This window comes from Podarcis tiliguerta (assembly GCF_965153285.1).
Source record: "Podarcis tiliguerta genome assembly, chromosome: 14".
Classification (NCBI taxonomy): domain Eukaryota; kingdom Metazoa; phylum Chordata; class Lepidosauria; order Squamata; family Lacertidae; genus Podarcis; species Podarcis tiliguerta.
The window spans coordinates 53,101,239-53,116,145 of record NC_139547.1 but is presented as its reverse complement, the minus strand read 5'-3'; the positions used below and the strand labels follow the sequence as shown (position 1 = coordinate 53,116,145).

Below are 14,907 nucleotides of genomic sequence, written 5' to 3'. Positions count from 1 at the left end.
CTGGTGCTTTGTTTGCCTCCTTCCAGCAACTCCTGCAACTGGTGCCCAACATCCTGCTTTGCTTTCCTTTGGACCCCATCAGCGAGGCCGAGAGGGGCGGGTCTTGTCATCTGGGCAGCTCAGGACCTCCATGCACACTGCCCAGGCTTGTGCCCGGAGGGTCACTTCAGTGCTGCTAATGCAGCAAAAATAACGCAGAAGGCAGCAGATATGAGTTACTCTGCAGCCACAGCAGGCACCGTGATTCTCCAGTGGTTTGACTTCACTCCCAGAGGCACACTCCAGTCTCTCGAGACAGATGGATACCAAAAATATACAGTGGTACCTTGGTTTTCGAACGTCTCAGAAGTTGAATGTTTCAGTTATCGAATGCCGAAAAGCCAGAAGTACCTGCTTTGGTCTTCAAACGTGCCATGGAAGTCAAACAGGAAACGCGGCTTCTGTTTTGAGTTTTCCGCAAGTAAATGCTTCCGGAAGTAACTGCTTCAGTTTTCAAACGTTTCAAAAGTCAAATGGTCTTCCGGAACAGATTACGTTTGAAAACCGGGAAGAAGAGGAGGAGGAGGAGGAGTTTGGATTTGATATCCCGCTTTATCGATACCCTAGGGAGTCTCAAAGCAGTTAACAACCTCCCTTCACTTCCTCTGCCACAACAAACACTCTGTGAGGTGAGTGAGGCTGAGAGACTTCAGAGAAGTGTGACTGGCCCAAGGTGACCCAGCAGCTGCATGTGGAGGAGCGGGGAAGCGAACCCAGTTCACCAGATTATGAGTCCCCTGCTCTTAAGCACTACACCACACTGGTGAGGTACCACTGCATATAAATCTATCTTTTAATTTTATTCCCCCCCCCCCATGTTTTAGAGGTTCTTATTTTTATCTGTAAGCCACCTTGAATCCCTATCAGGGCAAAAGTAGTACAATGGTACCTCGGGTTAAGTACTTAATTCGTTCCGGAGGTCCGTTTTTAACCTGAAGCACCACTTTAGCTAATGGGGCCTCCTGCTGCCACTGCGCCGCCAGAGCACAATTTCTGTTCTCATCCTGAAGCAAAGTTCTTAACCTGAAGCACTATTTCTGGGTTAGTGGAGTCTGTAACCTGAAGCGTATGTAACCTGAGGTATCACTGTAGTAGTAGTAATTTGCTGTAAGCCTGCCCTGAGGCCTTAGGGAGAAAGGTGGGTAATAAATTATAATACAGTGGTACCTCTGGATGTGAACAGGATCCGTTCCGGAGCCCCGTTCGCATCCAGAGCAGAACGCAACCCGCATCTGCGGGTCGCAATTCCCTGCTTCTGCGCATGACGTCATTTTGAGCGTCTGCACACGCGCAAGCGGCGAAACCTGGAAGTAACACATTCCATTACTTCCGGGTCACAGCTGAGCGTAACCTGAAAACGCTCAACCTGAAGCGACTTTAACCCAAGGTATGACTGTAATAATTAGAGAAGATGCAGCCCCCAAGTCCACACCCCAAAGACCAACACCCCAGACAAAGGCATCTAAAAAACAAAGTACAAACTTTATTTTGTTTCTTTACAAAGGCACAAGCCTCATTTTTCCCACTTTCTTAACAAAATATAATAGCATCTCAATGAACACGAAGACCCGAAAACTGTAAAAAAAGAGAAAAAAAGAACAAAAACAAAACAGAAAAACCATATAAAAAAATGAAAGAACTGAGGAACAGCTGCGGCTGGGGAGGAACCTACCAAATACCAACAGCCCTAAACAACACTGGCCTAGGCCTCTAGCCAAATTGGGGGGAGCTGGGTGGGGGGGAACGGGGAAGGACGCAACAAAAAGCAACGATCACAGAACACGCACGCCCTCATGACCCAGTCGGACCCACGGAACAGATTAAGTGCTTCGAAAAAAAGGAGGAAAGAAGCCACGGGGGTGGGGGGGAGCCAAAAGTGGCCAACGTGGCAGGCTGCGGCCCACCCCAGAAACGGCGCCATCTTTGAAAAGGGACACCCCCCACCCAGACTGCAGCTAAGGCCAAAAACCTGAACTGGCCCCCTGAGAACGGAGGGAAGCCTGCCGTCCCGTGATGCAGGAGGGGACTGCGGCAGGGGCCCCCGGGGTGGCAGCGTGGGCACCGGCCCTGCTATGGGCAGGCCTTCCGTCGCCCCCGGGGTCCTTTTGCCTCCCCTGGGGGTGATGCCAAGGAGCCAAGCCCCGGGCAGAGCTCACGAGGAGGCAGTTCTTGAGGGGCCCTTGCAAGGCCAACTAGCAGGGAGGAAACAGGAGGCCCAGAGAAGTCTATCACAGAGATTTGGGGGGGGGGGGCGACTGGGGAGGCAAGGCAACCCAACAGGGCCTAGGAGGGTGCCAGGAGATGGGGGGCACCCGCCACTCTGCGTGGCTGCAGGCAATTTATAGGAACGTTCCCCCCTGAGTATTTGGGGCTCCGATCTGGCCCACACTGTCGCACGCAGGCCAGGCACTCTGAAACCCCCCGTGCTGCTGCCCCCCTCCCCTCCGCCCCCCTCCCCGTTGGCTTTGAAGAGGGCAAGGATTCGGCCCCTGCAGGTTCTAACGCTCCCGTTTACAGTATCGAAAGGTCAAAAAAGAGACCCGAATTCCATGGTATTTTGTAAAAAAATTCAGCGCAAGTTTCTCCGAAGTCCCCTCACCCACACCCTGCCCGCCTGCCCGCCCCCCCGCGGCCAGGTGGGGGTCAGGGCATCTCGGCCTTGCTGTGCTCCATGGAGTCACTGTCGTCCGCCTCGGAGTCGGAGGCCGTGTCCGAGTTGGAGGGCTCCAGGCCGGTCCGCGCAGGGGTCACGATGACGGCACGACGGCGCTCCTCCTCCTCCTCCTCCTCCAGCAGCCGCTTCTCCTGTGTCCCCTCGATGTGCTGGATTGCCTGATTTTTTTGGGGGGGGGGGAGACATCAGTGTGAGACAGCAAGCTGGCCCCCCTGAAGCCCCCCAACACACACCCAAGACTCTGTCTGCGGAAAAGAAGCTCCCAGGAGCTGCCTAAGATCAGAGAGCCCCCAGGAAGAGTCCTTGGCTATGTCCACCAGCAGACTGAGGGTCATAGAATCATAGAGTTGGAAGAGACCACAAGGGCCATCGAGTCCAACCCCCTGCCAAGCAGGAAACACCATCAGAGCACTCCTGACATTTGGTTGTCAAGCCTCTGCTTAAAGACCTCCAAAGAAGGAGACTCCACCACACTCCTTGGCAGCAAATTCCACTGTCGAACAGCTCTTACTGTCAGGAAGTTCTTCCTAATGTTTAGGTGGAATCTTCTTTCTTGGAGTTTGGATCCATTGCTCCGTGTCCGCTTCTCTGGAGCAGCAGAAAACAACCTTTCTCCCTCCTCCATGTGACATCCCTTCATATATTTGAACATGGCTATCATATCACCCCTTAACCTCCTCTTCTCCAGGCTAAACATGCCCAGCTCCCTTAGCCGTTCCTCATAAGGCAGGGTCCCGCAGGGTCTAACCAGTTCAGGGGCCCTGCAAGGTCTCAGGCGCAGGTGGGAGGGTTGCAGAGGGACCTTCCCCAACCCCTTTGAGCTGCCTGGGACTGGTCAGAATTAGGTCCAAGGAAGGCTCAGTGGTTCGAGCACCTGCTTTGCAGGCAGAAGGTCCTGGATTCCGTTTCTGGGGATTCAGTCCCAGGGAAAGGGAGTGTCCCCCCTCTTCTCCCTTCCCCTGACCCCAAAGGGATCTCCAGGGGAGCCCGTTGAGCAGCAAAACCTCAAAAGCGCCACAGGGTCTAAGATTTTGCGGACCTCAGACCACTTCCACAGAAGCTTTCTGCTACGAAAAAGGAGCCACGAGACCCGGCGTCGTTTTCTAACAGGAGTGCGTCTCAAAAATAGCAGACAAACCACACCCAAAATTGCACACGGATGAGACACCTCCATCTCCCGCCAGGCTTAGAGGTTCTCTATGGAGGGCTGCCCCCCTGAGCCCCCCCCCAACTGCTCTAGAAGGATCCAGCATCTCTTTCCTCGCCTGGAGCTGAGGAAAAGGTGGATGGGCGGGGTAAAAATAATGAATTATTATTATATTATGGGGGCTTGTCACACAGCAACTAACAACACAGAGGTGCAAAACTTGGTGCATTTGTGGGGGCTTCTGTCTTCCGGGGCAGGGGCAGGACACCTCAACGTCAGAGTGAACCCTCAGCACCTGGAGTGATTGGCTGTTGTCTCCAGGATATGGCTTGGCTCACTCACTTGAGCCATGCAGCGCTTCTGCAGCCCAATGCCAAGCTAGGCCATTGGCCCATCCCCACGGTCCCAGGACATCTCTCCTTGCCCTCCCTAGGGATGCCACTGGGGATCTGAACCCGGGACCTCCTGCGTCCAAATCCAACGCTCCCCTGCCCCCCCCTCCTCACGGACGCGGGTCTCCCCGTCTCACCTGAACGATGGTATCCAGATTCTGCCTGGATGTGGAGATAGTGTTGATCACGGAGGACGGGCCCATGGTTACCACGGTGACGTGGTGAGAGGGTGGCAGCGGTGCAGGCACGATCACAGTCGGGTGGTGGGTGGGGGCTGGGGGGCCGTGTGCCGACAAGAGCTGCGGGGGGAGAGAAAAAGAGACCAGCCGTGTCACCAGGGGCTGCCTCTAAGAAGGTCCTGCAGTCGGAGGCAGAATGGCTGAGCCTGGAGCAGATAAGACCTCGCGGCAGGGAGCTGGCTCTGGCCTAGAGAGGCAGCCATGAGCCACACCTGGCTCCTGACGGAGGGCGGGGTTCTCCCTTTGTCCAGGGGGACTCAGGCCCCACATGGCCACGTCTGGAGGGGAGAGCGGAGGCTGCAGCCTTGGCCTCCCACACCCCCCCTCCCCAAGCACAAAGGCAGCAGCGTGGGCTGGGCTTTGTTGCAGGCAGGTGGCCTATGCTGTGCCCCCCCCCCCCACGCTCCCCCTGCAGCTTGAACTCGTGGAGCAAGGGCTTGGAAGAGGCAGACCCCAGGGGTGGAAGTGAAAGGTGGGAGGAGGACTACATGGCTTCAGGCCTCTCCCTGCAGGGGAAGCCCAGAGTCAGTACAGGGTACGCCGCCCCCATCCTCCAGGAGGGACCTGCGGACAGCAAGCCCCCCCCCCCCCGCACCTCCAAGAAGATGTGGCAAGTGGGCAACCCAGGCAGGCAGGCATAAGAAGGGCATATTGCATCAGGGCATTGGCCCACCTGGAGTCCATCATTCTGTTTTGACAGCAGGCGCCCATTTGGGGACGCTCATGAGCAGAATATGAGCACCAGACCCTGTGGTTTCGCCCCACCGTCAAGAGCTGCAAAAGGCAGCTGAGATTTCCTACCACCACAGAAGCACTGCAGAAGCGGCAGCCAGGCCTGCAGGGGATATGCCACGGAGGGGAGGGCAGTTCCCACAAGACCCCTGCCCCCCAATTCCAGCCGGAGCTGCAAGGGAAAGCCTCTTGCCAAACGCTCGGCGGCTACGGATGCGTGGAACCTGGCCGAGCGTCAGTGGCTTGCCAGGGATGGAGCCCCCGAGACTCCTGCCTGCCCAGGTGTGCAAGGACCCTCCCAGGGGGGCGGGGAGAAACATTGCTGCAGCAGCCAGGCCCCCAGGTGAATGCTGAGCCCTCCGCCGTCCAACTCCCTTGGATTTCAGCCCCCGCAAGTCTCCCGGGGGACTCTGGGGGGCTGAGGCAAGAGCGCTGCCCCCCCAGCGCATCACAAGGGGGCTGGGTGGGAGGCAAGCCGCGCACTCACCTGGGGGCGGCCCTGCTGCTGGTGCTCAGGTGTCTCCTGGCGCAGGAGCCTCACCTGTTCCTGCTGCTGCTGCTGCTGGAGCTGAACCTGCTGCGCAATCACCTTCAGCTTCTCAGGGTACATGTGGGCCTCTAAGGAGCGCACCTGCCGGGGGACCAGGAGAAGAAGGCCCTGTCATGGGCTGGGAGGGCACGGCAACACCCCACAAAGGCCACAGAGAGGGCCAGGCACTCAGTGTGCCAGTCGGGTGCACAACGGGCACATCCTGTTCTGAACCCCATTCGCAAGGGAAACCAAATTCCTTGGCCAAACCTGCTACTCTTGGCTCTCTCTGTTCCTCCAGAAACATTCTGGGGCCTTCACTGGTTTGACAGCACCCTGAAGGATGCGGCCCCGGGAGGTTGCTCCTCCTGACTGTGGGGCCAGGGAAGCGGTCCAAGCAATCTCCCCTCCCAGCCAAGCCCACGGAGACCCCACGGCCCAGGCGATGCCCCCATCCTCTCACCTGCTCCTCCAGCATCAGGCGGACGGAGCGCTCCTTGTCCAGCTGTTGGCGCAGCTCAATCATCTCCCGGCGGAGGTCCTCGGCCTTCTCGTCCTCCCAGATGTCTGGGGACCCGATGCCCTCGTCCTTGTCCTCCGCCCTCCGCCGCTTCGGGGAGGAGCCGCTGAACTCCTGGCCAAGCAGATGCAGAGTGAGCCTCAGGGATGGGGAGCCCTGCCCTCCACCTCCTCCTCTAATGCAGCCAAGCGGCCACCAAGCAAGCCACAGGCTTGTGGCAGCTCCAGGGAGAAAAGGAGCACATGCAGAGGCCCCCCACCCTCTATGCATAGAGGAGACCACCCCCCCCCAGTCTGGAATGTTATAAGTGCGCGCTCTCTCTCTCTCTCTCTCTCACACACACACACACACACACACGATGGAGCAGCCTCAGCAGATACCTGGATGAACCTCTTGAGCTGGGCGTTCTGCTGCAGCAAACGTGTCTTCTCCTGTTCCAAAGAGAAGATGTACTCTGCTGTCTGCTGGAGAATCGCTGCCTGGGAGGGGCAATTGGAAGGGGGGGGGTGCAGAGTCAAACATAAAATCCAACATGTATTATCATCATCATCAAAATGCAAAATAGATGTGCAAAATAAATAGTTAAAACATTTATATTCTCCTCCCACAGACACATTGGTCTGGCACCTGAAAGTGTAGGATGAAGGCGCCAGGCGAACCTCTCTAAGGAAAGCATTCCACAAATGTGGAGCCACCACAGAAAAGGCCCTCTTCTCATGTTGCCACCCTACGGACCTCCTGTGGAGGAGACACGCCAAGAAGTCTCAGGTTCACATGGAAAGAGACATTTCTTGAGGTATTGCAGTCCTGAGCCATTGAAGGATTTCTAGGTCAAAACCAGCACTTGGAATTGGGCCCCAAAATTAATTGGCAGTCAGTGCAGTTGGGCCAGGATCAGTGTAAGATGCTCAAACCGTCGTGCTCCAGTGAGCAACCTGGCCCATCTCGCTCTATAGGCTGAGGGAGCCGGCGTTTGTCCGCAGACAGCTTCCGGGTCATGTGGCCAGCAGGACTAAGCCGCTTCTGGAGAAACCAGAGCAGTGCATGGAAATGCCATTTACCTTCCCGCAGGAGCGGTACCTATTTATCTACTTGCACTTTGACGTGCTTTTGAACTGTTAGGTTGGCAGGAGCAGGGACCAAGCAACGGGAGTTCACTCCATTGTGGGGATTCGAACCGCCGACCTTCTGATTGGCAAGCCCTAGGCTCTGTGGTTTAACCCACAGCGCCACCCGCGTCCCCTATTTCTATATATAGCTGTGTGCTTTTTGTAATATTTTAAGTTGTCTGCTGCTGCTTCAGTTATTGGTATGCTGCTTAGATATGATTTTAATATATTAAGCGGTACAGCGAGTTCCACAGTTTCACTGCGCTGCGTGAAAAATTCCTCCTTCTTTTTGCCCGTCTTGAGCCTCCCAGCCTTGGGCTTCCTGGGATGACTCCTGAGTGCCTCTATATGGTTCTCCTCCTGCCTTTGCTCCAAGGAGCAGAAAAGGCAGCCCAGAGGGTCTCTTCTCCCTCCACCCCAATTTTATCCCCATAACATCTCCGTGAGGAAGCTCAGGCTGAGAGCTGGTGACTGGCCAACCTGGAGGTGGGCTTTAAAAATGACAGTGTTTGGACCTTTCCGCATAGGGGACTCTTGCCATCCCCTTGAGATACTGGCGGCCCTGTTTTGAACTCTACAATACCCCTTTTGAGGAGAGCTGGCCTGCACTGTACACAGTATTCCAAATGCAGCCCCATCATTTGAACGATGGCCTTATGGTAGTGGCAGTAGTGTTGTTATCTATTCCTTTCCTAAAGATCCCTAGCCTGGAATTTGCCTTTTTACAGCTGCGGATCACTGGGTCAACATCATCTTTGAGCCAGCTGCCACGACCATCAGTTCAGACCCCAGGAGCATCTATGTGAAATTAAGATTTATTTATTTTTGCCCAAACGTGCATCATTTTGCCTTTGTTTATACAGTCATACCTCGGGTTACAGCCATTTCAGGTTGCGGACCGCCAAAACCCAGAAGTACTGGAATGGGTTACTTCCGGGTTTCAGCAGTCACGCATGCGCAGAAGTGCTAAATTGCGCATAAGCGCCAAATCGCAACCTGCACGTGCACAGACGTGGGTTGCAAACGCTGCTAGTTGCAAACGTGCATCCCACACGGATCGCGTTTGCAACCCAAGTCTCCATTGTACACTGAACTGCATTTGTGATTTTACCACCCATTCACTCCTTTCAAAGCTCTACTCTTCCTGGTTCAACCACCCTCAACAATTTAGTGCCACTGGCAGACTCGGCCACCTCAATGCTCACATCAAGCACAAGATTGTTTATGAACAAATTAAGAAGCCCCCATACCAATCCTTGGGAGACTCCACTTTCTACCTCTCTCCATTGGCAGAACTGCCCATTGATTCCTTCTCTCTGCTTCCAGTTTCTAACCAGCTCCTGCTCCGCAAGAGGACCTCTCCTCTTATCGCGCGGCAGCTAGACTTAGTACAGTGGACGCTCGGGTTGTGAACGTGATCTGTGCGGGAGGCACGTGTGCAACCCGCAGCTGCGCACTTGTGGGTTGCTATTTGGCGCTTCTGCGCAAAGTGAAATTTAGTGCTTCTGCACATGCGCCAAAACCTGGAAGTAACCCGTTCGGGTACTTCTGGGTTTCGGTGCATCCGTAACCCGAAAAACCGCAACCTGAAGCGTCTGTAACGCGAGGTATGACTGTACTAAGGTTAAACTCAAGTGGAATCCTAGGAGACAGGAGCCTCCAGCCAAGCTCCTTGCATCTGGTACACAGAAAATGCCAAGCCCAGCTGCTCCCCATCCCAACCCCTGTCCGCTGCCACAATCACCAGCAATTTTTTTTTTTTTTGGGGGGGGGGTCATACGTGGCACAGCACAGAAGTCTCCAGCAAGGACTAGCAGGCAGCCCCGATGAAGAGAGAGCTTTGTGCGCCTGACCCTTACCTTGCTGAGCTTCTCCCCATCCGTGTGGGGGATGAGGGTCTTCAGCGACTGGAAGCCTGCGTTGATGCTTTGCATGCGGCGCCGCTCATTGCTGTTGGCGATCTCCCTGCGTATCCGCCGCTCCTGGTCCCTTTGCGTCTCTGGGGTCAGCGGGATGTTGGCCAGGCTGCGGGGGAGACGAGCAGCTTTAAGGGAGGCTCAGTCCCTCTGTGGCCCTGCACCCCTGGAGAACGGCTGCCCGCCAGCGGGCCCCAGGGCTGGGGGATGCCGCGGCTGCCCAGAGGGTCTTGGGCTAAAGCTCCGGCCCGCTCTGGTCAGCACAGCCAACAGCCAGGGATGGGGGAAGTCAGGACACACCATTGCAAAGAGGACAAAGGGTCTGATTTGGCACAGAGTGAGATCTAACACACAATTTGACTGAAATGCCCGGTTGGGTCCTGTCCTGAGAAATGAGCAGGGGCTCGTTTTCTTTTAATGCCTTTAAATGAAACGCCAACACCGCGTTGGCCTCTAAAGCAGATCCCTGCAGCCTGGGAACTCGAGTGCTCCCATGGAGAGATGGGGACCCACCTTAGAGGGCTCAGGCTGGCAGGCTAACTCCACCCTGAATGGCACAAGCTGCCCCAAAGCCTCAGGACCATTGCCTAGAGGGACCCGCAGGTAGCTGGGAGGAGGAAAAGGATGCGACCTGTCTGGCTGCAGCCAACAAGCGATGCATTATCCCCCCTGAACGGAGAGCTGGCCCAGGGATGTGCCGGGCCTCAGGCCAACTAATATGCAGCAATGACTTTTTTAAATAAACAAAAAATCACTTTGGGGCATACCAAAGAGTTAAGACAGAAAAGTTTTTTAATATGCCCAACTATTCAATGCAAAGTCAACTCGCAGCTGCAGGACTGTCTCCCAGCAGAAGACCCTCACCAGGCGGGGTGGGGGGTGCGCTCCAGGTTTGGCAGGCAGCAGGATCCGACCGAGGAGGAGAGAGAGGCTAGAGAGAAACTGGGGGTGCTTTTTACACCATTGCTTTATTCCTTTCTTTGTGCATTGTGTGTAGACTGCAGATATCAATTTAAGGAGCCAGCCTTCAAAGGGCCTTTGGTCAAGCAGGTTCCCAGCACAGGGCAAGAGCCTGAACATCTGTTTGACTTAAGTCCACCCCGCAAGGTGCTGGTCTTTTAGACCTCCTCCAACTCTTTAGAAAAACTCTCCTCTGTCTCCGGACTGAGATCTTGGACCAGGCAGAAGTGCTCTCTGCTGGCGCTAAGAGAAGCCGGAGGAGGACTGTGCAACTGGCCGCTACCTGGGAGCAAGAGGGAGGGGTCGCGGGAGGCCACCTGGACGCGCAGAGGAATCCCGCCACCACCTGGGCTCCAGCTGGCACCTGAAAGCCACCGTTTGCCAATGCATAAAAGGCGGGGGGGGCAGTTAAGCCAGGTGTATGTGGCGGGAAAAGAGTCTGGGGGGCAGCGACCAGGGCGGAATCACTCCCCGCCAGCAGCGCTGGACCCTCTGCCCCGACCAGCCCGTGCTCCGGCCGCAGGAGCTCAGCCGAGCTCGCCGGGGGACCAGCGGGAAGCGGGGCTGCCCCACTGAGCAGCGCCCTCCTCCACAGGCAGGGGGTCCCGCGTCCCCGCCGGAGCCCTCCCGTCCGAGGCGCCCCGGGAGCCGAGCGGCAAGAGGGCGGCGAAGGGTCCCGGGCTCCCTTTGTCTGGCTGCAGCCGCTCGGCTCCCTTCCCGCTGCCCCGGGCGGCGTCAGGGCTCCGTCGGGCACAAAGGCGGCCCGGCGGGCCAGGAGCGCGGCGGCCCCACGCGGAAGACGCGGCCCTGCAAGCCAGCAGGCCGGGCCTTCCCCGCGCGGCCTCCGCCGCCCCAGCCACGTGCGCGGCTGGCCGGGAGCGCCCGGGCGCCTTTGTGCGGAGCGGCGGCGGCAGCGGCAGCGTGGCCCGGCCGAGCGCAGCACTACATGTCCCGGCAGCCCGCGGCGGAAAGGCCCGCCCCTTCGGAGGCTGCACAGTCACCGCCAGGCTAGGCCCGGCCGCCGCCGCCGGAGTCCCCACGCGGCCGGGCGGCGGCACCAGCGCCCCGGGGAGCCCCGACGGGGGCGGCCGCCCAGCCCCGAAAGCCCCCCGCCCCGGGGGAGGCCGGCCGGGGCGCATGGAGGCGGCGCGCCGAGGGGAAGGCGAGGGAACCGCGGCGGCATGGCTGCCTTGTGCCCTCCTCCCTCCCTCGCCCGCCCGCCCAGCTGCACGCCTTCGCCCTCGCCGCGCCCGCCCGCTCGCCCGCCCGGCCCGGAGCCCCTCGCCGCCGCCGCGCTCCCTCGGCGGGGCTGGGGCCGGGCGCGCAGGCAGGCAGGCAGGCAGGCGCGGCGAGCGCAGCAGGTCGGCGGCGGCGGCAGCATGGCCGGGGCGCCCGCTCTGCCTGCAAACAGACCCACGTGCTCCGGCCAGCGGCCCTCCCGCCGCTCCGGGGGGCGACCGGGCGCGTCCCGAGGGAGACCCCGCCGCCCTCCCCGCGCAGCCCCGGCCCGGAGCGCACGGGGGTCCCGGGCAGCGGAGGCTCCCCCGCTCGGCCGGCCCGTCGCTCGGTGCCGCGCTCTCTCCCCCCCTGGCCCGGCCCGGCCCTGCGCGGCTGCCCGTTTCCCGGGCTCGGCGGGGCGCACACCCACCTGCACAGCCCGCCGATCACCTCCTTCTCGGATTTCCTGAAGTGCTGCAGCGACGGCACCTTCTGCGCGGGCACCATGAAGTACTCCATGCCCGGCCGGGGCGCGCGGCAGGCGGAGGGAGGGAGGGAGCGGCGCCCGCGGGGATCGGGGCCGGGCAGGGGGCGGCGGGGGCGCGCGTGGGGGTGCGCGGCGGCGGCGGCGGCGTGTGCGTGTCCGTCCCCCGCCCGGCGGCGCCGCTGCTGCTGCTCCTCCTCGGCTCGCTCGCTCCTCCGTGCGGCTCCGGCTCCGGCTCCGGCTCCTCTGCTGTGCGCGTCTCCTCAAGGCGGGAAACAGCTGGTGCGAGCGCAGCGCTCCCTCCCCGCCGGCGCCGCCTCCGCCAGCCACCGGCCCATGTAAACAAAGGACTATTTGCCGCGGCCCCCGCGCCCCGCCGCCGCCCCCCGCCCGCCCCCCCGGCCCGCGCGCGCCCCGCCCGCCGCCCCCGCGTCCCCGCGCCTCGCCTGGCCCGCGCCCGCCCGCCCCGACGCCCGCCCGGCCCGCGGCTGCCTGCGCCACTACCGGGTGATGCGGCCCATCAGCTGACGGCTTGGCACGGAGCAGCCCAGCGGGAGCGCACGGGCGGGCGGGCGGGCCAGGCAACCCCGAGGGGCCACCCCCCGACTTCCGAGGGGAAGCCACCCGCGTGGCCTTCGGGCGGCAGGCGCCGCGGGCTCGGACCCCCCCCCCCGCCAAGCGCGGGCTCTGCCCCGAGGAGCTTCCCATCTGCGCGCTGGTTGCAAAGGGAAGGGAGCGAGCGGGAGAGGCGCGCCGCGAGGCTCCAGCGCAGCAGCCTTTCCTAGAGGCTCCGTTGCTCGCCAGTAAACACCCGCAGGAGCCCAGCCTTGCCCAGAGGAAGAGCCTGGCACTGGCGGAGGCTCTTCTGGGGAACCTCTGGCCCTTCTGGACCAGGATCTGCACAGCGCGCAAGGCAGGCAAATCCTCCTGGATCGGGGCCAGCAGGGACAGGCACCCTCTGCCCAGCCGGGACCTGGGGCATTTAATTGTGGCTTTCGGGCCAACTGCAGTTGGAATGCAGGGATATTTATTTATTACTGATATTAACATCATGCCCACTTTGAGGCTGCCTAAATTTACAAAGGCCGGACATCCATGCTGGCAATTAAAGCCTTAAAATGAGGCAAGGGAGATAATTTCTCCTGTGGGTGACACGGGTGACTCAAGGTTAACTAGAGGTGCAGCAAAAAGACTGCTAGCACATTTGCAAAATTAAGCTGAGTCCAGTATGGTTTCTGAAGAGCCAAGGGGCAGAAAATCCCACAAGTGGGGTAAAAATACAATAATAATACATTAGGAGTCCCCAGCAACTTGCAGCCCCTCCAGGACACGCAAAGCCCACATCCTGAGATGGACTTTCCCCTCTGCCTAACGGTTGGGCCGGCCCTTTCCTCACCAGCTCTTCTCCAGCTGCCTCCTCACTTAGCTGACTGGTTCCCTGCCCCTTTGCAGCTGGTGCCCCTTCTACTTCCAAGAGGTTGGGGAGGAGCCTGTGCTGTGCAGGTGTGTGTGCCATTTCTCCCCCCCCCAGGCAGCAGGTCAAGGCCCCTCTCCCCACTGAGGCCCTGGGGGGCCACCGGAAGGGGAGGCCAGAATGGGCTAGGCAGGCCAGAGGCCTGGTTCAAGTCTCCTTGGTCTGTGCAGGGCCTGAGCAGAAGAGTGTTGGTGGCACCCTGCAGCCAGGCTGGGTCTGCAAGACGGAGTTGTTGCTCTTGGGGAGCGGGTGGGCTCCGATGCACTTAGAGCCCAGCCCAACTATTGCCCTTTAGCGCCTGGCTGCCAGAGCATCCTTTATCTGACCAACAACTTGTCTTCTGGGAGGGCAACCTTTTCTAACTCGGCCTCCCCCTGGTCTCTTCGGATGTTCTGGCCCACAATTCCCATCGGCACCAGGTGGGGGGTGACCCTCTCCTCCCTGCCCCCATAAATGCACAGGCACACACTATCCTGCCTGGGGGAGAGGCAGGCGGGAACTTGCCCGCTGGAGGGGCAGTGCCAGGGACCCCTGGTTCTGAGCAGCAGATTTTGGAGAAGTGGTATTTTCTGCCTTACATCCTCTTGCGTTTTGTGGGGGGAGGGTTTCAACAGAGCAGCAGCAGCAACAACCCAGAGCAGGATAGGACCTTTGGGGCCTTTTGGGGTGGGGTGACAAATGTCTGCTCCCCAGACGACAAGCACATCATTTGCCTCTAGCTGGTCTGGTCTAGAGCTCCTTCCAGCACCCTTTTAACCCTACTGGGGAGAGAACTCAGCAGTGGTGGTGGCCGTGAGCTACTCCCGCCCCCCTCTCCCAGCCGGCAGGTGGCCACGCTCCACTCCGCCCTGGCCACTCACTCACCTTGGCAAGGGACTTCCCCAACCAGCTCTGAGGGCCTAACTGAGCTTGTCTGCCAACGCCCCGTCCCCAAAACAAGCCAGTACCCAGGAGGAGCCAGCTTCCGCCAAGCCTGGAGACTGGTTCACTTCTCCTGCTGCAGCTGCTCTCTGCTGAGAACTCTCCTGCATAGCTGGGGCTGGCTCTCCCCTCTGCTGTGGCCCTGAGACAGCTGACCCCACGGCAGCAGGAGCACTTGGGGTCCCCCCTTCTTCTGTTCCGCAACGGACGTGGCTCCAACTGCCAGGGAACTCTCAAGGCCCGGCATTCCGCCACCCCTCTTGGTCCAGGCCCAGGCTCCTGCCGCAGGGTGAAGGGAGAGAGACTCTCCCCACGCTCTGGCCAGTGACCAGAGGCAGCAGCCACACCTCAAAAGCCTCTGCGCCAAGGCTGCAGCTGCCCCTCTTGCCACCTCTCGGCTGCTGTGCCCGGCATCTCTCTTCATTTTGCCCCTCTCCCTTTCAGCCCGCAGGAGAGAAGGGTGGCAGAGGGGAGGTGCCCGTTGGTTCCTTTTCCCAGTGTGGCCTGGTGTGCCAGCTGCCAGCTCCCCCAGGAGGAAGGAGGCCTGCCCTCA

General features: G+C 59.6%; 1 protein-coding gene and 1 long non-coding RNA gene across 6 annotated transcripts in view; one reads left to right on the top strand and one right to left on the bottom strand.

Annotated features, from left to right (window-relative positions):
- LOC310664561 overlaps positions 1-6,208 on the top strand; it is a 42,314-nt gene extending 36,106 nt beyond the window's left edge. For both annotated transcript variants that reach the window (XR_014504947.1, XR_014504948.1), the window contains one exon: positions 6,054-6,208. This is a non-coding gene — a long non-coding RNA (uncharacterized lncRNA). The remainder of the gene's footprint in view (positions 1-6,053) is intronic.
- TFAP4 (transcription factor AP-4) lies at positions 1,503-14,554 on the bottom strand. 4 transcript variants are annotated; one of them, XM_083413741.1, is made up of 7 exons: positions 14,298-14,554; positions 9,241-9,406; positions 6,653-6,751; positions 6,216-6,386; positions 5,711-5,854; positions 4,390-4,551; positions 1,503-2,871 (listed from the first exon to the last, which is right to left on the bottom strand). In XM_083413741.1, the coding sequence occupies exons 2-7, from the start codon at positions 9,313-9,315 to the stop codon at positions 2,683-2,685; spliced, it is 840 nt and encodes a 279-aa protein (XP_083269867.1). In that variant the 5' UTR covers positions 9,316-9,406; positions 14,298-14,554; the 3' UTR covers positions 1,503-2,682. The 4 variants fall into 4 exon arrangements, with proteins under 4 accessions (XP_083269867.1, XP_083269868.1, XP_083269865.1 ...); XM_083413742.1 differs by lacking the exon at positions 14,298-14,554 and adding an exon at positions 11,906-12,141; XM_083413739.1 differs by lacking the exon at positions 14,298-14,554 and adding an exon at positions 11,906-12,068 and having other exon boundaries at positions 5,765-5,854.
- Positions 14,555-14,907: the final 353 nt, after the last annotated feature.